This window comes from Gouania willdenowi, chromosome 16, assembly GCF_900634775.1.
Source record: "Gouania willdenowi chromosome 16, fGouWil2.1, whole genome shotgun sequence".
NCBI classification, from domain to species: Eukaryota; Metazoa; Chordata; class Actinopteri; order Blenniiformes; family Gobiesocidae; genus Gouania; species Gouania willdenowi.
In genome coordinates this window covers 1,071,092-1,091,255 of record NC_041059.1, presented here as the reverse complement: position 1 = coordinate 1,091,255, position 20,164 = coordinate 1,071,092, and the positions used below count along the sequence as shown (strand labels likewise).

The window sequence follows — 20,164 nt, the reverse complement described above, 5'->3', positions numbered from 1 at the left end:
AGAGCTACAAACGTCCCTGCACCAGGGTCTTTGTTTCACTGACTCCACTATAAGGAACCAATCAGGCTTTAGCGAGCGCACACACACGGTTTCCTGTTGTTCATGTTTCATATTTTAGAAAAGTGATGAAAAGTGGGTCCGTTGGTGCCAAACAGTGACACCAAGTTTACAGCATGCAGTCACTTTTTCCACTCACACCACAGCTGTATTTCCATTCAGGAGAGAAGATGATGTAGGAGGATCTAAAGCTGCAGAGAAAAGTCAGAATGAAGGGAAAAAAGGGGCGACAAAAACAAAGATGTGCAAAATTCAAGGAGTCAAAAGTTCACACAGTCTTTTATCAACCTTACAGATAGAGAAGCTAAGCTATCCTCCTCCTCCTCCTCCTCCTCCTCCTCCTCCTCCTCCTCCTGTCATGAAACTCCCTCTGCAATCGTCAGCTGAGGCTTTTTTCCACTCATTCTGCTCTTTTTTTTTCCAGTGTAGGGGTTCAGCTCTTTGTGCCACCAACTTTTCTCTGAGTGTGAACAGTAAACACATCATGGAGATCTCACAGCATAGCACTAAATATATGAGGCTAATCTGTGGTTTTTATCACAGTTTTTCTTCTCACTTTAAATCTTTATGGGTGTTTTTTGTCTTCATTGAAAGGATGAACGTTTGTTCTCTAAAACAGGGGTTCTCAACCTTAGGGTCAGAATGCCATTTGGGATCACGAGACACAGATGCCTTTAATTCAATTCAGTTCAATTTAACTTTGTTCATATCGTACAAATTACAACAATAATCATCTCGAAGCACTTTCAAAATATAAAATTCCTATGAAAAAAGAAGAAACCCGACAACTTTAAGATACTTAGAATATGTTCTGAACAATTTGAGCTCATTTCTGCTACACCAAACTCACCATATTTTAACCTATTTTCATTACTTTTTTTGCCATATTTTTGCTCCTTTTAATGTATTTTTGCTACATTTCTCCCATTTCTGACACTTCTTCATCACATTTCAATGTCTTTTCTGCACATTTTTTCCACTTTCTAGACATGTTCATCACTTCTAAACACTTTCTACCACTTTTACACCTAATGTCACATATGTTGACTCATTATTGTCACTTTTAACCTCTTTTCACCAGATTTCATGATTATTTTTGCCAATTTAACCACATTCACTATAACTGTTCCAATATTCTCACTTTGATCCCTTTTTACTGCTTTTTGTCTATTTTTGCCCACTCTAATTTACAACCTTTAACACATTTTTTTTTTTTTTTTTTAATTTTAACTAAATGACAATCAGTTGTTTAAGCTCATTTATTAGTTTCATTGATTGATATACCGAAATCCATTTTGTTTTATTTATTAATAGAGTCCCACCACTAGTTGTAATAGTGCACTACAAAAGAAACACTGATAAAATTCTAAAAATAAAATCTTGTTTTTTACTTCAATATTGTGATAATTAGTCATTCATATTATGTAACTCAGATGTATGTGTGTGTTTTGGGTGTTGTTGTTTTAAAAAGATTTAAAAAGACCCACTCACTCACTCACTCACCCACTCACCCACTCACTCACTCGCTTATTCCGTTTACAGTAAGTTGGGTTTAATGTGAGGGTGGGATGGGGGGTGGGGTTAGGATGGTGGGATGGGGGGTGGGGTTAGGATGGTGGGATGGGGGGTGGGGTTAGGATGGTGGGATGGGGGGTGGGGTTAGGAGGGTGGGATGGGGGGGCGGGGTTAGGAGGGTGGTGCAGGGCTGTGGTCGATGTGTCATTCTCAGTTATTCCACTTTGTGGAGTCGAGCACTTTGTCAGACTCAGGTCGTTGTGTTTCTGTCAGAGGATCATCTGTATTGATCACGACCATAGGAGTGATCAATTAAAACACGCCACAGCTTTAATGGAAGCATAAATATGAGCTTTTATAAATTATAATGTGCAGTGTGGCTGTTTTTTATCTGTTGGATGCTTTGTTTCCAGTTGAAAAAGCTCAGACTGGTTTTTAATTCACGTTTTCATCTCTAGAGTCTCTTTGAAGGCCTGTGTGAAACCACTGTAGTGTTATCCTGCAGTAGAAATGTGCTCTGCTGGAGCAGGATTGGAGCAGATTTTCTTCTGGTGGAGTTCCCTTTGAACACCAGAGCTGATCTACGCTCACGTGTTATAATAGATCTTAAGTACTTCTTATCTCCATCGTTCCATAAATCACTCCCTGAAGTCTGCATCAGACACAATCTGTCCTCTCTGACATTACACAACACAAGATTATCATCAGGGATTCAATCAATGACAAAGGCAAATTAAAATCATGTTTCCAGATTCAGTTTTAGAAATATTTTCTTTCTGTCATTTGATAAGTTTCCAGCATCCTGTTTATTCTTGGTGGGGGGCCCATGAGGGCCACGGGTTCTTTTTTTATTCATGTTTAATAAAAATCCACTGAGGAAAACAAAACCCACCTAAAGCTGCTGAGACGATGATTAACATTTTTTAAACTCTGCCATTAATAAATTACAGAAAAATAAACATTTTGTTTTTGCACTCCAAACAGTGTGGAACCTTTCTCATTGCACGTGTTCCTGGTAAACCCATAATACTGAAGCACAGAGCACAACACAAGAAACAGGAGAACCAGAGGAGACGTTTAAATAGTTTAAATAAAAACTCAAGCCCAGTTTTGTGTAAATTGTTAGAGAAAGAGTTTCTGGATCAGTGGAGCTTTGCTAGCCTCAGCTAGCACCTCAATGCTAAACATGTAGCAGCTAGCACCTCAATGCTAAACATGGCTAGAAGCGCTGCTACAGAAAGCATCATCTGACCCAACTTATCAACTGCTTTGTAGAAAAACTATTTCAAACTAAATTAATCATCTTCATCAGTTGCTCTGTTTATTTCATGATATCCACAGATATTCTAAGATTAGATTAGATAAGATAAAATAATCCTTTATTCATCTCGCAAAGGAGAAATTTACAGTGTTACAACAGCAAAGCAGGATAACAGAAGAAACTCACTAAATTAGATTAGATAAAAATATAAAAGTTAAAAAAGAGTCAGTGACATCAACATGTAAGTCTTATACACTGTATTAACACTGTCATGCACACAGTGCATATAAGGATGGACAAGTGGTGCCATAAATTATTATTAATGCAATGCAAATTAAAATAAAAGATAAAAATAAGATCAGGTGGTGATGACATTTTATGACATTATTATTGCACAAGAGTTCGGGGTGAATTGTCTGGTTTGTGGGTGTGTTTTTGTGATCTGCTGGGAGAAGGTTTGGTGAAACAGTCTGACTGCAGCATTAAGGAAGGACCTGTGGTATCTGTCCTTCAGACACCACAGGTGGTGAAGCCTGTCAGTACCATGCTGGGGGTGGGAGACGTTCTCCATCAGAGATGATAGTTATTTAAACTGTTCACTTTCCACTTCTCTGGAATGTTCTGGACTAAGTGCTGTTTTTTCATTTTAAAACAAAAACACATTCAGTGATTGTCCAGCGTTATCGTAGAAGGATGCTCACACGTTAACACAACGACCAATAGTTCCACTCACTGTCCTAACAATCCAGACTTTAGGTGTCCAACGTGCCTGAGTGAATCTAAATGTGTTTCACAACCTGCTGATAATGACATTTTAACCCACTGCAAACTCTAAATTCAGTTTTACTCTAAATGATAGAAATAAAAAGAGGAAATATCCAGTGTCTCCTGGTAAAGTTCATGTCTTTGTAAAGGCAAAGTGCCCAACGTTTCACTATATTTATAACCAGATTTGGGGGAAAAACAAGACATAAACCACCAGCAGTTTGATTCATTAAACTCTGCCACTGAAAAATTCATCCCACCTGCAAAACTTCACATTTCTACAGCAGGAACGTCTGCAGAATAGTTTGCATAGTCTAACCCCGTTGATCCCAAAACAGGCTTTTTACGTTCCTTTGGCTCTGGGTCTGGAGGAGGATGCACAGTGAGGTTCTTTGATCAGAGACTTTCAGTAGCTTAGAAAACCTCGCCCTCCGTTGATTTTCTTTCTCGTTCCTCTCCTTACACTCAGTGAGTAATACTTTCTACCTAGAGGAGCTGTATGGAGGCTCCAACAGGAAACGTGGAAGCTTGATCGGCGCCACAGGCTTCGCTCCACTGTCCGAGGAAGGAAAAATAGGTGGATTAGCAGGAAGCTATCATTAGCTTTAATCCTGCCTCTTAAAAACACTTTTTTAAACAATCACTGGTTCATAAAAACTGGAAACGTGGATGATTTTCAGTTTATTTGACACTAAAGTTGGTTGAAATAAAATAACAAAATGATGATGGACTGGTGACTTTTGCAGTGTCTAAGTGTTTCTCAAATAGGGGTACGTGTACCCCTAGGGGTATGCAATGCCACTAGAGGGAGTACTAGAGTAGAAAATTAACAAATTAAATCATTAAAAATATGGGGGTTTTATATTGTCTTCTTTTTGAAAATGATGTTAAAGTTTTGTTTATTCTGGCAACTTTTCTTCAGGAAATGTTTCATTTTTAGTTAAAAATGATAATCATTAAAATGATAATGTATCAGGGTCATCATCATTTTAAATACACAGTTTGATCTCAAAAGGGCAGCAGAGTTTATGCAGGAAAACCTGTAATTTCAACATGATCTTGCCCTAGTTTACACTTTTACGTAAAATACGAAATATGTAAGAAGCCGACAATATCCAAGCATTAAGTGACAGATATCAGTCCCAACAGGATCTACACTTTAAATTTCCTAGATTTTGTGAGCAATTTCTATATATTATGTAATAATTTGAGAAAAATGTAAGGATATTGTAAGAAATTAAAGTTTTTAAGTACTGAAAAAGTGGAAATAATGTGCATAAAAGGCATTGAATTTTGATGAAGTGTCAGAAATAGGAGTAGTGTAGCAAAAATGGCCTCAGATTGTTAATATATTCATATATATATATTTTTTTATTATTATTATATTTTTTTAGTTTCTTGAAGCCATCTGGCGACCCCCTCCCAGTGTCTCCAGAACCCCTGGTCTCAGTAACAGACTAAAGTATGAATGAAGGCTGTTTAATAAGTTCTACAGACCCATGTGTTCAGTGTTAACTAATAAATAAAAAGGAAGTGCAATAGGAACTTTCATCCCTAAAATCCTCTCAGAGTTGATCTAAAGCTGTCAGCACGTGTGAGCCTGGAGGTGTTAGCGATGGAGACGTCACGCAACAATAGCCTCAGCTAGTGATGTAGTAGTCCAGACCGGTCTTGGTCTCCAGACCAAGTTTTAAAGGTCTCGGTCTCGTCTCGGACTCGGGATTTTCCCTCAAGACCGTCAGAGACCAGCACTAATTCCTGCTATTTTTAAACTTTTTTATAAAGTGATAATAACAAGGAGAAGAACAGGATAAAACAATCCTTTATTCATTCTTTAATCCACCCTGTGTGTGTGTGTGTGTGTGTGTGTGTGTGTGTGTGTGTGTGTGTGTGTGTGTGTAGTTTCAGAATGGAGATAGAAACTAATCACTGGTAAAAATCTCAGTAAAACTCCAGAAAACAATCACTAGTAATAAATATTATCTTCCTGGTAAAGACAGTAGCTCTAATAACTGGTAAAATGATAAACTGGTGATATTACAGCCTGTGAAGCAGTAAGAAGATGCATTTACTCCTCCTCTGGGTCCTAGTGCCTCCTGCCCGTGAAGCCTGTTCCGTTTACCGTGTTTACCGAGGTCTGTGTGTGTTTAATAAGTCTGTGTGTGTTTAATAAGTCCGTGTGTGTTTAATAAGTCTGTGTGTGTTTAATAAGTCTATGTGTGTTTAATAAGTCTGTGTGTGTTTAATAAGTCAGTGTGTGTTTAATAAGTCAGTGTGTGTTTAATAAGTCTGTGTGTGTTTAATAAGTCTGTGTGTTTAATAAGTCTGTGTGTTTAATAAGTCCGTGTGTGTTTAATAAGTCAGTGTGTGTTTAATAAGTCTGTGTGTTTAATAAGTCTGTGTGTTTAATAAGTCTGTGTGTGTGTGTGTGTCTGTGTGTTTAATAAGTCTGTGTGTGTTTAATAAGTCTGTGTGTGTTTATAAGTCTGTGTGTGTTAATAAGTCTGTGTGTTTAATAAGTCTGTGTGTTTAATAAGTTCTGTGTGTGTTTAATAGTCTGTGTGTGTTTAATAAGTCTGTGTTTAATAAGTCAGTGTGTGTTTTATATAAGTCTGTGTGTGTTTAATAAGTCTGTGTGTGTTTAATAAGTCTGTGTTTAATAAGTCAGTGTGTGTTTAATAAGTCTGTGTGTTTAATAAGTCTGTGTGTTTAATAAGTCTGTGTGTTTAATAAGTCTGTGTGTGTTTATAAGTCTGTGTGTGTTGTTAATAAGTCTGTGTGTTTAATAAGTCTGGTGTGTGTTTAGAAGTCTGTGTGTGTTTAATAAGTCAGTGTGTGTTTAATAAGTCTGTGTGTTTAATAAAGTCCTGTGTGTGTTTAATAAGTCTGTGTGTGTTTAATAAGTCAGTGTGTGGTTTAATAAGTCTGTGTGGTTTAATAAGTCCTGTGTGTGTTTAATAAGTCTGTGTGTGTTTAATAAGTCTGTGTGTTTAATAAGTCTGTGTGTTTAATAAGTCTGTGTGTGTTTAATAAGTCTGTGTGTGTTTAATAAGTCTGTGTGTGTTTAATAAGTCTGTGTGTGTTTAATAAGTCTGTGTGTGTTTAATAAGTCAGTGTGTGTTTAATAAGTCTGTGTGTGTTTATAAGTCTGTGTGTTTTAATAAGTCTGTGTTGTTTAATAAGTCTGTGTGTTTAATAAGTCTGTGTGTGTTTTAATAAGTCTGTGTGTTTAATAAGTCCTGTGTGTTGTTTTGTTTAATAAGTCTGTGTGTTTAATAAGTCTGTTTGTGTTTAATAAGTCTGTGTGTGTTTAATAAGTCTGTGTGTGTTTAATAAGTCTGTGTGTGTTTAATAAGTCTGTGTGTGTTAATAAGTCAGTGTGTGTTTAATAAGTCTGTGTGTGTTTAATAAGTCTATGTGTGTTTAATAAGTCTGTGTGTGTTAATAAGTCTGTGTGTGTTTAATAAGTCTGTGTGTGTTTAATAAGTCCGTGTGTGTTTAATAAGTCACTGTGTGTTTGATAAGTCTATGTGTGTTTAATAAGTCTGTGTGTGTTTAATAAGTCAGTGTGTGTTTAATAAGTCTGTGTGTGTTTAATAAGTCTGTGTGTGTTTAATAAGTCAGTGTGTGTTTTATAAGTCTGTGTGTGTTTAATAAGTCTGTGTGTGTTTAATAAGTCAGTGTGTGTTTAATAAGTCAGTGTGTGTTTAATAAGTCTGTGTGTGTTTAATAAGTCTGTGTGTGTTTAATAAGTCTATGTGTGTTTAATAAGTCTGTGTGTGTTTAATAAGTCTGTGTGTGTTTAATAAGTCTGTGTGTGTTTAATAAGTCCGTGTGTGTTTAATAAGTCAGTGTGTGTTTAATAAGTCCGTGTGTGTTTAATAAGTCAGTGTGTGTTTAATAAGTCTGTGTGTGTTTAATAAGTCTGTGTGTGTTTAATAAGTCTGTGTGTGTTTAATAAGTCTGTGTGTGTTTAATAAGTCTGTGTGTGTTTATTAAGTCTATGTGTGTTTAATAAGTCTGTGTGTGTTTAATAAGTCTGTGTGTGTTTAATAAGTCTGTGTGTGTTTAATAAGTCTGTGTGTTTAATAAGTCTGTGTGTGTTTAATAAGTCTGTGTGTGTTTAATAAGTCTGTGTGTGTTTATTAAGTCTATGTGTGTTTAATAAGTCTGTGTGTGTTTAATAAGTCTGTGTGTGTTTAATAAGTCTGTGTGTGTTTAATAAGTCTGTGTGTGTTTAATAAGTCTATGTGTGTTTAATAAGTCTGTGTGTGTTTAATAAGTCTGTGTGTGTTTAATAAGTCTGTGTGTTTAATAAGTCTGTGTGTGTTTAATAAGTCTACATGTTTATGTCTCTGTCCATTCACTCTTTTCATGATATTCATGTCTTTTAAGGCTTTATTACATAATATCAGCTGTAGTCCAGGCCGCCGCCATCTTGGATTATGTCGTCACCAGCGCGTCATCAACGCAAGTTGCACTAGCACAGAATGACTCAAATAACTGTAAAGAGGTTTAATATTAGTTTATTATATTTTTAAAGTGGTGTTTTTTTGTATCTTTAGACTCCAATTACATGTATGTATATAATATGTTCCCTACAATATAAACAGGTTCACAATATAATTATTATTATAGTTTCTGTTTCCACTGTATCCATAATAATAATAATAATTCTCAACAAGAACTATTGATTAATTTGTCACATGACTGTTCCAGGGTTTGTTTTATTTAGTTTCACATCTACCTGTAGATCTATGTTTTTTACACTGATGACAACTTGTTTGTAGTTTTATTTCAGAAAGTTTCATTTTTACAGTTACAGTTAGAAACCTTTGTTATTAAATATCCTAGTTACATTACAGCAACCAAATTAAACTGTATCAACTAAGTGAATGAAAAAGCCTTTACACAGGTTAATGTGTAGTTAATTTTTTGCAGGCACCTTTTTTGTCCGTCAAATGTATTTAAAATAAACTAAAATTAAAGAGAAAATGTTATTTAACTGTCGTACCTTGTCATAATTTTCAGAATCAGAATCAGAATCATCTTTATTCGCCAAGTGTATGTTGTACACACGAGGAATTTGACTCGGTCAACTGTGTTCTCTCCAATATTTATTTAGTTAGATATTTTTTTTAAGTTGAAAAAAAAAAATGTTTATGGTCTTGACTCGGTCTCGGCTCCTGGAAGTCTTGGTCTAGTCTTGGTCTCGATGCATTCTGGTCTCGGGCAAGTCTTGGTCTCAGATAGTGTGGTCTTGAACACAACATTAGCCTCAGCATTAGTAGATAATGCTAAGAATCTGCTTTGAGTCAGGTTTCACAGAAAAAGTCCCTGAGCATCCCTCGGCTAGGTTAGCATCATCAAATGTTAGCTAGGTTGGCATCATACACACATGTTAGCTAGGTTAGCATCATTCACACATGTTAGCTAGGTTAGCATCATCAAATGTTAGCTAGGTTAGCATCATCCACACATGTTAGCTAGGTTAGTATCATTCACACACGTTAGCTAGGTTAGCATCATCAAATGTTAGCTAGGTTGGCATCATACACACATGTTAGCTAGGTTAGCATCATTCACACATGTTAGCTAGGTTAGCATCATCAAATGTTAGCTAGGTTAGCATCATCCACACATGTTAGCTAGGTTAGTATCATTCACACACGTTAGCTAGGTTAGCATCATCAAATGTTCGCTAGGTTGGCATCATCCACACATGTTAGCTAGGTTAGCATCATTCACACATGTTAGCTAGGTTAGTATCATTCACACACGTTAGCTAGGTTAGCATCATCAAATGTTCGCTAGGTTGGCATCATCCACACATGTTAGCCAGGTTAGCATCCACACATGTTAGCCAGGTTAGCATCCACACATGTTAGCTAGGTTAGCATCACCCACACATGTTAGCTACAACACGCTCCATCATCCTTTCCTTCACTAGCGTGAGAGACGGAGGGAGAGAAGACGTTGTTGACCTATTAGCTAAATGTTATTGGAGCCTAAAAATAGCTTGACTGTGAACTTGCTTCAGTGTTGTTTCTTATGTAATGTCTGTAGAAGAAAACACGTGGACACATTTTATCGTCACAAACAGAATTTAAAAAGCTGTTGTGGTTCTTAATAATTCCAGGCCAGATGTTTACCGTGCCAGTTTGGACTTCATAGTGTTTGCTACCGTCTTTATGTTCACTTTCTGATATTTGACCAAATTATGTTTTTTGCGTCTGTTGGAGAAGCGCGGTGCTCATCAGGACTGTGTTAGTCCTGATGACACAACCAGCAACCTACCTGCTCCCTTTGTTCTTTGTCCGACCTGAGGGCAACCCAAACATGGCGTGAACACCCAAACATGGCGACCCAAACATGGCGTGAACACCCAAACATGGCGACCCAAACATGGCGTGAACACCCAAACATGGCAACCCTAACATGGCGAGAACACCTAAAAATGGCGACCCAAACATGGCGTGAACACCCAAACATGGCGTGAACACCCTAACATGGCGTGTCCACCAGCTCCATCTTCAAAACAAGCTCATTTAACTCAGCGTTAAAGAATTCCCATGTGGTTTGAAGCCGTCGTCTAATGAAGCTCAATTAAAGAGAGAAAAAGTCATGAAAACAGTCGCTCTCGGGCCAATGAAGTGACTGCTGGGGAAGTTGATGACTCGACTTAATAAAAGACACATGGCAGCTCTTGTAAAAGTGTTTTTCGAGGCAGACATTTTCTTCTTTGCAGTGTGTGAACTAGAGCTAGTTTATCTTCAGCTCTTTTCTTGCCAAACCTCCAGCGTTGCTAACGGTTAGCGTTGATAATGTATCTTATTGCTAATGTTTATGGGGAACATCTTTATTCTTCATGCAGTCTCTGCACATTCCTCCTCCTCTAAAGCTTCTGTAAACACACTCTGATGGACTCAACCTCCAACTTTGGGACCATTTGAGACGTGTTATTTATTCAGCTACAATCACTAGTGGAAATGTGTCCACCACAACCACTGGAGATGCTAATACTGTATGAGAGAAGTGAGGACGATGTGTTTATGTGTCATACAAGAGGATTGAAAGTGGTTCAACAATGTGACCGTTATGATTTTCCACCTCAAGTCTTTAACGTCATCTCCTGACTTCCATTGGTTGAATCTAATCTTTATTAAACTAAATAACAGCTTTCACTGAATAAACCAGATCAAGTTAAAGGTAAACAAAGACAAACACTCATCACTTCTTTTCCTTCTGCTTCTTTCAGTTTTTTATTATAAACTTGGAATGTGTGAGTCTTCAAAGTCTTTCTCCAAGAATATTCGTTTATTTGTTGGTTTGGTTTTTTGCTGAAAGGTTTTCACTGATTAGTCTAAAACGTTGGCACTGGTGCGTGGTGCAGAGTGTGAAAGCTCACAAAACGTTCTTTCTGGAACACTGAATGTTGACTATACCTGCTCTCTATGCTGTTCAAATACCATTTTCCAAAGTCGGTTCATGGTCCACAAGTGGCACGCATTTCTGCACCTTTGGTTTCAACAAAAATGCTGAGTAAAGACACTGTAAATGGACACACAATCACCATACTACCTCCTATTTCCACTCAGGTGTTCTTTGTCACCTTATTACCTAAATAATACGTTAAGGTTTCATTTATCCACACAACTTTTTTCATGAAATTTACTTTGATCTCCTGACATGTTTCAACTGTCAACTGCCAGTTTTCTTCAGAGGCATCTGCTGATCTTTCTGGGCATGGCTAACTTGACAGTTCTGTTAACATCAACATCGATGAGGGAACATTTTCACTCTCCCATACCTGCATGGGACCATCGAGCAACAGGGGGCAAATATTGACAAATGGTGAATGTGGTTAAATTGCCAAAAATATTCATGAAATCGGGTGAAAAGAGGTTAAAAGTGACAATAATGGGTCAACATATGAGACATTAGGTGGAAAAGTGGTGGAAATGGTTTATAAGTGATGAACATGTCTGGAAAGTAGATAAAAATGTGCAGAAAATGCGTTGAAATGTGATGTAGAAGTGTCAGAAATGGGAGAAATGTAGCAAAAATACATTAAAAGGAGCAAAAATATGTCAAGAAAAAGTGATGAAAATAGGTTCAAATATGGTGAGTTTGGTGTAGTTGCAAAAAAAGTGTAAAAATGGGCTCAAATTGTTCAAAAATATTCTTAGTTTCTTGAAGGCATCTCATGGCGAACCCTCCACCACCTATGGAGGCGGAGTCAGACAGAGCTAACTGTGTGCATGAACAAAAAACCAACTGAAGTATCTTAGTGTATATTTTCATCTGATAATCTTTATTATTTACTGACGCTCTGTGCAGTTCTTTATCTGTGTTTCTTGTACCTTTTTCCTTCTCTGGGACTAATTTTATTTCTTCTTCCAACATCATAAGTGGAATTTAATCATTGTATATTCAGAGAATCTGGAACAAGATGCAGTTGTGAGGTTCATCTCAGCCACTTCACTCTGATAAAAGATGAGTTTTTCCCACAGATCAAAAACTGCTGTTGATCCCAAAGTTTTGTCAGTCTGTGACATTTTAACGGCGTGTTGGTGATAAAAGAGCCACAGTGAGAGATATTGGTAATCTGTGTGTCTGAGACATGTTTCCACATACGTCTGTAGTGTCACATATCAGAGATGCCTTTAGAGGTCGAGAGGCTGTGATTGTGTCAGAGAGTCTCCCAGGATCTCCTTCTCACGACACCAGCAGCAGAATGAATGATGAACTCTGTGTATTTAGAGGAATGGATCTCCCTCTGGTCCCTGAGAGCCTGGTCCCCCCCTGGGGCTGAGTAACGCTCACTGGGGAACTTTACCTCTGATGGGAACCAGATGTTGGTTCAGCTCTGATTGATAAGGATCACGTTTCTAATCTCTGATCTTATAGTTGCTGGTTTGTTTGGTGGTGTACACCCCCCCCCCCCCCCCCCTTCTCGTCACGCTCAGCAGGCGTCAGACGTGGTTACGCTTTAGTTCTGGCTCTGCTGATTTAATAAACCCTTTTACAGTCAGAGAGTTAACGTTAGCATCAGCTTTCAATCAATCTCTTCATAAAACCTTAATTACTGCAAGTGAAAAACAAAAACAAGTGTGTCTCACTATTTATCCTCACACGTTCAACTAAGAGCTACAGTAAGAGAACATTTTATTTCATATTATTTCATTTTCATAAAGAACGGTGTAACTCTCTTTTATTTATATACGTATATATCATTATGTGAACATTAGTGCTTATATTATGATTATTATCATTATTTAATCAATATTTACTTTTTCTCATCAACAAACTTGCTATATTATTAAAAATGCCAAAAGCGTTCTCGTTATTGTGAGCCTGTTTTATTTTGGAACTCAAAAAACACAAAATTACAGCAAAAGCGGCACAACATCAGAAAATCACTTCAAATGACAACAAGAAAACCACAAAATGACAAATCAACTGCAAAAAGTCCAAATGGCAACAAATACTTACAGAACAACAACAGAAACACAGAAAAATTACTCAAACATGATATCCACAAAATGAGCAGAAAAACCCACAAATTCTTTGTTGTTTCTTGTGTTAATGCTCAGATCTAACTATTGATCATGTGACCCTAATCTGTGGTGTAATAGAAGATGATATCATCATATTATTATAAATAATGAATGTGTGTTTTTAGGACCATGCCGACTTTGCTGTGTGCCACCGTGTCGTTGCTTTTGAGCGTCCTGATTGGTCCGTGCAGCCCCCTGAACCCCAGAGACCCCAACGTTTGCAGCCTGTGGGAGAGGTGAGACTAAATTATAATATAGCATATCATATATTAGGGCTGGGCGATATATCGAGATTCACGATATACCAAGTTTTCCATTTTTGTTAGATGGACAATTACAATATTGTCTATATATATACATATATATATATATATATATATATATATATATATATATATATATATATATACTTTTTATTTTGTTTTAAAATACTTGTTTTAGGAGTCTCTACTTTCGCTACTTCTCAGAACATCATGAAAAGCACATTTAGATGGATTTCTGAGTGCGTTCTAACCCAGACCTTCATCTAAACATCTACACTGTAGAACTCACTCACACGTGCTGTCTTTTATAATAGTCCGGTCTTTTAGGGGAAGAATTGTGCAAATTTGTCTACAAGCATGAAATTTGGCATACTTGCAGTTTTTGACCTGCGGAATTCAAATCTGGCCAGAGGCGGAGTCAATTCTCAATGGGGTTGCCATATTGCACAATTCAAAATGGCGGCCACACAAAAACAGGTTTTTTTGACACTGGCCAACCAAAAGTCACATAATTAAAATGAAAAACACATTTCTAAGGTTCTGGGCCTCAGGGATTCTAAATATGACGCCTATTTGACAAAAACCTTTGAAAATTGGAAAATCCAATATGGTCATCTTTAAATATTTAACATCAAACATTTACATCCCAGATCAAGGTGTCCTTAATTGATCAACCAAATCAACTGTTTGTTAATAAAAGGGTTTTTCATCAGCAAATTTAACCTAGAATTATGTTTCTGGTCAGACTTTATTTGAATTAAAATGATTTATTTACAGTATATTGTATATCGCCATTTTGAGAAAAAAATATCAAGATATGAGTTTTGGTTGATATCGCCCAGCCCTATTATATATATTATTATATAATAATCATCCTGCTCTGACTGTCTGTGCAGTTTCACCACCTCAGTGAAGGAGTCTTACTCCCACCCCTACGACCATGTGACCGAGGAGCCGTGCTCGGACCCTCGAAGCTCCTACAGATGTGTTCGTCACAGGTATGCTCCGCCCCCTCACACTACTCTCATCATCTATAGGGTGAGAGTCTGACTGTGGACCTCCTCCAGGGTCACCTATAAGACAGCGTACAGACAGGCGGTGAAGACCGACCACCGCAGGAGATACCAGTGCTGCCCCGGTTACTACGAGAGCGGAGGCAAATGTGTCCGTAAGTTACCATGGCAACCTCTGGACAGTGTTAATGCAACTGATTACTTTTAGTTACTTTTGGATTACTTCAATACCAAACATGCAAATGAAGACACGAGGATAGAATACGTGTAACGGTGCTTACTGCACTTAAACAGTGCGCTGACACGCTCTGGTGGCTGAAGTTAGCAGTAAATCACAGACTCGTGGTACTTCTCGACTATATTTAGTCTTTTGTGTTTGAACATAACACACGTGGGGTTTAGTGGGGTCCATAGTCACAGTTTGGTTTCTTTTTTGTGTGTTTTTTCCTAAAGACATAACAACACAGCTCAGTTAAATAAGACGTCTGTCAGAGGCTTTGGTAGATTCAAACCTGGTGCTTTACAGAGATTATATTTATTTTGGAGTGTGTGTGTGTGTGTGTGTGTGTGTGTGTGTGTGTTTAGTATAAAGCCTCTAATTTACCTGCGCTGCTTTAGAAAAGCTCGGCGTCAGCAATTAACAAATCTCTCATCATTTGATGAATGGGGCTAAAGCTACAGTTTTATATGCATACAATAATAATGTATAATTATGCTAATCACATGTTAGACGCCCCCCGTACGTCCTGACTGAAGTTTAGGGGTTTAAGGTTTTACCCTGTTTGAGAAGCTCCTCTGTTTATCATTAACTCTGTGAGATATTAGCCTGAATTCAACCCAATCAACTCCAACATGAATGAATGAATGATTGAATGAATGAATGAATGAATGATTGAATGAATGAATGAATGAATGATTGAATGAATGAATGAATGATTGAATGAATGAATGAATGAATGATTGAATGAATGAATGAATGAATGAATGAATGATTGAATGAATGAATGAATGAATGAATGAATGAATGAATGAAAGCTCACACAGTCACTGTTGTAATGAGTGGTTACAAGACGTCCAGATTCACGTGGACATGTCCTCTTTTCACGTCTTGTCCGGCCAGATTTTGCAAACTCATCAAAACGTCTGGGTTTCCCAGGGACCCTGAACTCATCTATGGGAACACGTTGATTTCTCCAATAGAGCAAATAGAGTTACAGTCATTTAAACTGTAACTCTGCTAATATTTGCTCTATTGGAGAAATTCCAGCAGTTCCTAGAAGGTAATGAGTTGCTCAGTATCATGTCATTATTATCATTATGGTCATTTTACTCACACGTGACGGAACCATTAAAGATGCCGCTTTGTTTCAAACGTCACAAACGAGGAAAAGAGAAGAGACTAAAGTCTGAGATGGAATAAAAGAGACCAAATACTAGTGGATTTAATATATAAATGTCAGCATGAAGATCCTGCTGGATGATCAAACCTTCATGGAGGTTCAGAGAGGGATTACTTAGAATGTAGGAAGTTAAGGTAAAGTTTCCATCATCTGGTCTAGACCTCATCACCCCTCGTCTCCATGACAACAGACAGAACAAAGCTTAGAGTCAGCATGGAAACTTTAACGCTTATTTATGGAAGTATATATTGATTATTTACTGTTCTGTAAGTTTTTTTTTTCTTTTTTTTCTTTTTTTAAATTTCTAGAAAGAAATGTTTCTCATTGTTTCAGTGATTTAGAGATTTTAAGAAGGTTCATGTTAGATTTTTCAAGGACAGATTGTTATAATGCATAATTAAGGTGATTGACTTGAGACATTTTCAGGTCTTTGTTTATGAAGAGAGAAATTATTTTTTAAACCTTATGGACAATAGCAACTGATTTATCTACTATTTATTGTATTTTACCGTTACAACTAAAGAAAACGTTGAGTATTTGGAGTGTGACGAGGTCGGCCCAAGTGTCTCTTTTTGAAAGTCAAAATATGGTCACGCTAACTGTAAGGTACTGTAACGGGTTACATGCAAAAAGTGACTAGAAAGTAATTATTTTTGCACTTGAGGAACATCTAGAAATGTAGCCTTTTGTCAGAAAGTCTCCCAGCTTCAGATAGAAATAACTTTTTTTATTCATTTCCTCATCAAACGCAAGAAAAAACGTCTGTGGTGTTCAGAGTTCAAGTGATCTGACCTCCAGTTAATGAGATGTGTGTGTGTGTGTGTGTGTGTGTGTGTGTGTGTGTGTGTGTGTGTGTGTGTGTGTGTGTGTGTGTGTGTGTGTGTGTGTGTGTGTGTGTGTGTGTGTGTGTGTTAACATGATGTTGCTCCTCAACAGCTCGCTGCACTAAGGAATGTGTTCACGGCCGATGTGTCGCTCCAGACAGATGTCAGTGTGAAGGAGGCTGGAGAGGAGAGGACTGCTCTAGTGGTGAGAAAACACCTTCACATCTTTATTGGTCTGCTCCACATGTTGAACAGGAAATGACATCAGTCACACACACACACACAGCCTGCAGAAGCAGGTTTACGCTCCTCAATCTGCACCTTTCTACACACTTCATCACAGTGTCTGAGTGTTTCTCCCTAAAACTGAGACGTGAACTCAAGAATCAGACATAAAAACATCACAAGCAATAAAATCTGGTTCTGAAGAATGTCTGAGAAATAACACAGATGAATCTGTGATAACCACATTTATTTATTCATCTGAATAATATCCACTGTTATCCAGGAACGTTTATCATTATTATAGTCATCTTAATGATGGAAATCCTGGTTTTAATCACTAATAAAATGGTTCAAAGTGACAAAAATGTGGTGAAATGGAATTTTAAAAACCACAGAAATTGATTAAAAGTTGCAAATTGTGTGTAATGTAGGGATAATTAGTTTAAACTGGCAAATAATGGGCATGAAAAATTGTGTTGAATGTGGTTAAATTCAATGTCTTGAAAGTGGAAAAAATGTGTAGAAAAGTCATTAAAATATGATGTAGAAGTGTCAGAAATAGGAATAATGTAGCAAAAATACATTAAAATGAGCAAAAACTCTGGAAAAAAAGTGATGAAAATAGGTTGAAATATGGTGAGTTTGCAACGCAAAAATGGACTGAAATTGATAAAAAAAATACTCTTAGTTTCTTGAAGGCATCTGGGGACCCCCTCCCAGTGACATGTGACCCCAAATGGGGTCCTAACCCCAAGGTTGAGAACCTGTGCACTAATAGCACAGAGGGTGTAAAACAGAATGAGGGAAAATAATCCACACCAAAAAAAACAGAAGCAACAAATAAAATCAGGAACTAAAATAAACATGGTTTAAACCATAGAAAAGTCATTTTTATTTAGTTGTTACTTTGTTGTATTAAAGCCAGGGTCAAATGTTGTTGAAATATAAATATAAGTTGGGGTTTGTTGCTGCTGTTTGTCTTAAACAACTTTATATATGTGACTCTACCAGTCTCAGAGGCTGAGGTGAAGTTTTCCACTCCTCCCCCTCCTCCTCCTCCTCCTCCCCCTCCTCCTCCTCCTCCTCCTCCTCCTCCCCCTCCTCCTCCTCCTCCTCCTCCTCCTCCTCCCCCTCCTCCCCCTCCTCCTCCTCCTCCCCCTCCTCCTCCTCCTCCTCCCCCTCCTCCTCCTCCTCCTCCTCCTCCTCCTTCTCCTCCCAGACGAAACAGTTAACTTGATGGGGGTGTCGGGAACAGGAAAAGGGAAACGTTACCTCACTCTGGTGTCTTTTCCCCCCTCGTCTCCTCTTTCACTGCTTCACCTTCACCTCAATGTTTCTGCTCTGTTTTATCGTCTGCTTTGGGCTCAATAAGTAACATTTTCCTTCCATTTGCTCAGTAATATAAATATTAGACAGCATTCCTCTGTTGTTTCATAAAGTCACAAAAAAACACATTGTTTAGGGTGGTGAATGTACTGTTTCATAGCTGACATATTTTGAACATTTAGCCAATTTATTTTCATAATGAGACAAATTCATGTAAAACAGCATGTTCTATATCATTGTTAAAAATGTGTAAACATGAAAAATATTAAATATGTTAAATCTAAATGTAAATGTCAAATCTATATATTAAATGTAAATATAAATTTATATCTTAATGTAAATGTCAGATCTAAATCTATATATTAAATGTAAATATAAATGTTAAATCTAAATGTAAAAATTAAATCTAAATGTCAAATCTAAATCTATATATTGAATGTAAATATAAATGTTAAATTTAAATGTTAAATCTAAATGTACAAATTAAATCTAAATGTCAAATCTAAATCTATATATTAAATGTAAATATAAATGTTAAATCTAAATGTTGAATATAAACAAATTTAAACTCTAAATGTTGAAAGTAAATCTAAATCTATATATTAAATCTAAATGTTTAATGTAAATCTTACATTTAATCTGTTGTTTTTTTTTTTGCTTCATTTGATGTAAAACCCTTTGTGACCTCTGTCTCTAAAAAGTGCTCTATAAATAAAGTTTACTTACTTAAAAAAGTTTACGTAAAGTCAATCTGTGACAGTGAGTTTTTTTGGTTGCCGTGACGTCCTGAGCTCCTTAAACTCTGACAGACACATGTTTGCTGTCCTCACAGGTCAAGTTTTCTGACCTGTTGTGGTTTGTTGTGTAGGAACACTTCATTAGAGAAATAAACAAACCGTAGTGGGTAAACAAAGACGTGCTCTGGGTGTGAGTTTGTTTACATACGGATGAACAAACGTCACAAATCACACGCCCTCCAGCTGCTGCACCTTTAAATATAAACACAAATGTTATACTTTTATTAATCAGGGTGAGATATTTACTCATCATAATTAGTATTGTATTAAACGGAGGCTACAGTGTGTGGGCTGTGATGGAATAGAAACAGAGACGTACAGTATAGGACTAAATTACAGTAGATTATTAGTCCTTTGTAATTAACAAATAATGTGCAAACCACAGCAAAAATAACATGCTCAACTTTCAATGTAAAAGCAGTTGTTGTATCCGACAGAGGAAGTCCCTTAATAGAAGACATAACCTGTTTCACTTTGTTGTCTGTTAACACCTGATCGAAGGCAAAAATTATGCATTCTTTCTTCGTTTCCGCATCTGTAAGTAACTGTTTCTTTTTGTGAGTGTCCATGCTAGTCATAGAAGAGCTATGGTTGCCTTCTGCTGCAGCGTGCAAGTGCGGGAGAAGATTGCTGAGCTTTGTTGGAAGTTTAAAGGAAGTGTTTTCAGTTTTGTCTGCCGAGCATCTGAACTCGGTGGATAGTTGTTGTCAAAGTTGTTGGGTCAACTTGAAGTGCCGTCAGATATTGTCTATTTTTGGCGTCAACTTTCCATCGCTTTTCCTTTGAATGTGTCATGTCTTCTGTTTATCTGAAGCACCTTTCCATAATGTGCGCTGTAAGCAGCAGTGCCAGAAAATGTTACAAAATGCCGCAAAGCCATTGAGCAATTTATTTTTTTGAGGAATGTGGCGGGTTTGGCCCGCGGGCCACCAGTTGAATAGCCCTGCTCTAGACAGTTTATATATTTAATTCTATTTTTTCTTTTGCCCCCCGGTAAGAATCTCCAACTCGAGGTGGTGGTTTTAAACGTGGAGATATGGGACATAAGACGTGGTAGTATTGGTGTAGATGTTTCTGTTGTGATGAAGCGTTTCTCTGAATCTACAGAGCCTCTAGCAGATCTCTCTCCTGCCGCCCTGGAGAATGTCTGAGTAAACA

The 20,164-nt window shown here is 37.2% G+C and overlaps 1 protein-coding gene across 1 annotated transcript in view; it reads left to right on the top strand.

Annotated features, from left to right (window-relative positions):
• The window catches only part of pear1 (platelet endothelial aggregation receptor 1), a 49,937-nt gene that overhangs the window by 14,911 nt on the left and 14,862 nt on the right, over positions 1-20,164 (top strand). The window contains exons 2-5 of the mRNA XM_028470420.1: positions 13,284-13,394; positions 14,318-14,419; positions 14,489-14,589; positions 16,771-16,863. Of these exons, the coding sequence (XP_028326221.1) occupies positions 13,288-13,394; positions 14,318-14,419; positions 14,489-14,589; positions 16,771-16,863 (403 nt within the window). The 5' untranslated portion in view covers positions 13,284-13,287. The remainder of the gene's footprint in view (positions 1-13,283; positions 13,395-14,317; positions 14,420-14,488; positions 14,590-16,770; positions 16,864-20,164) is intronic.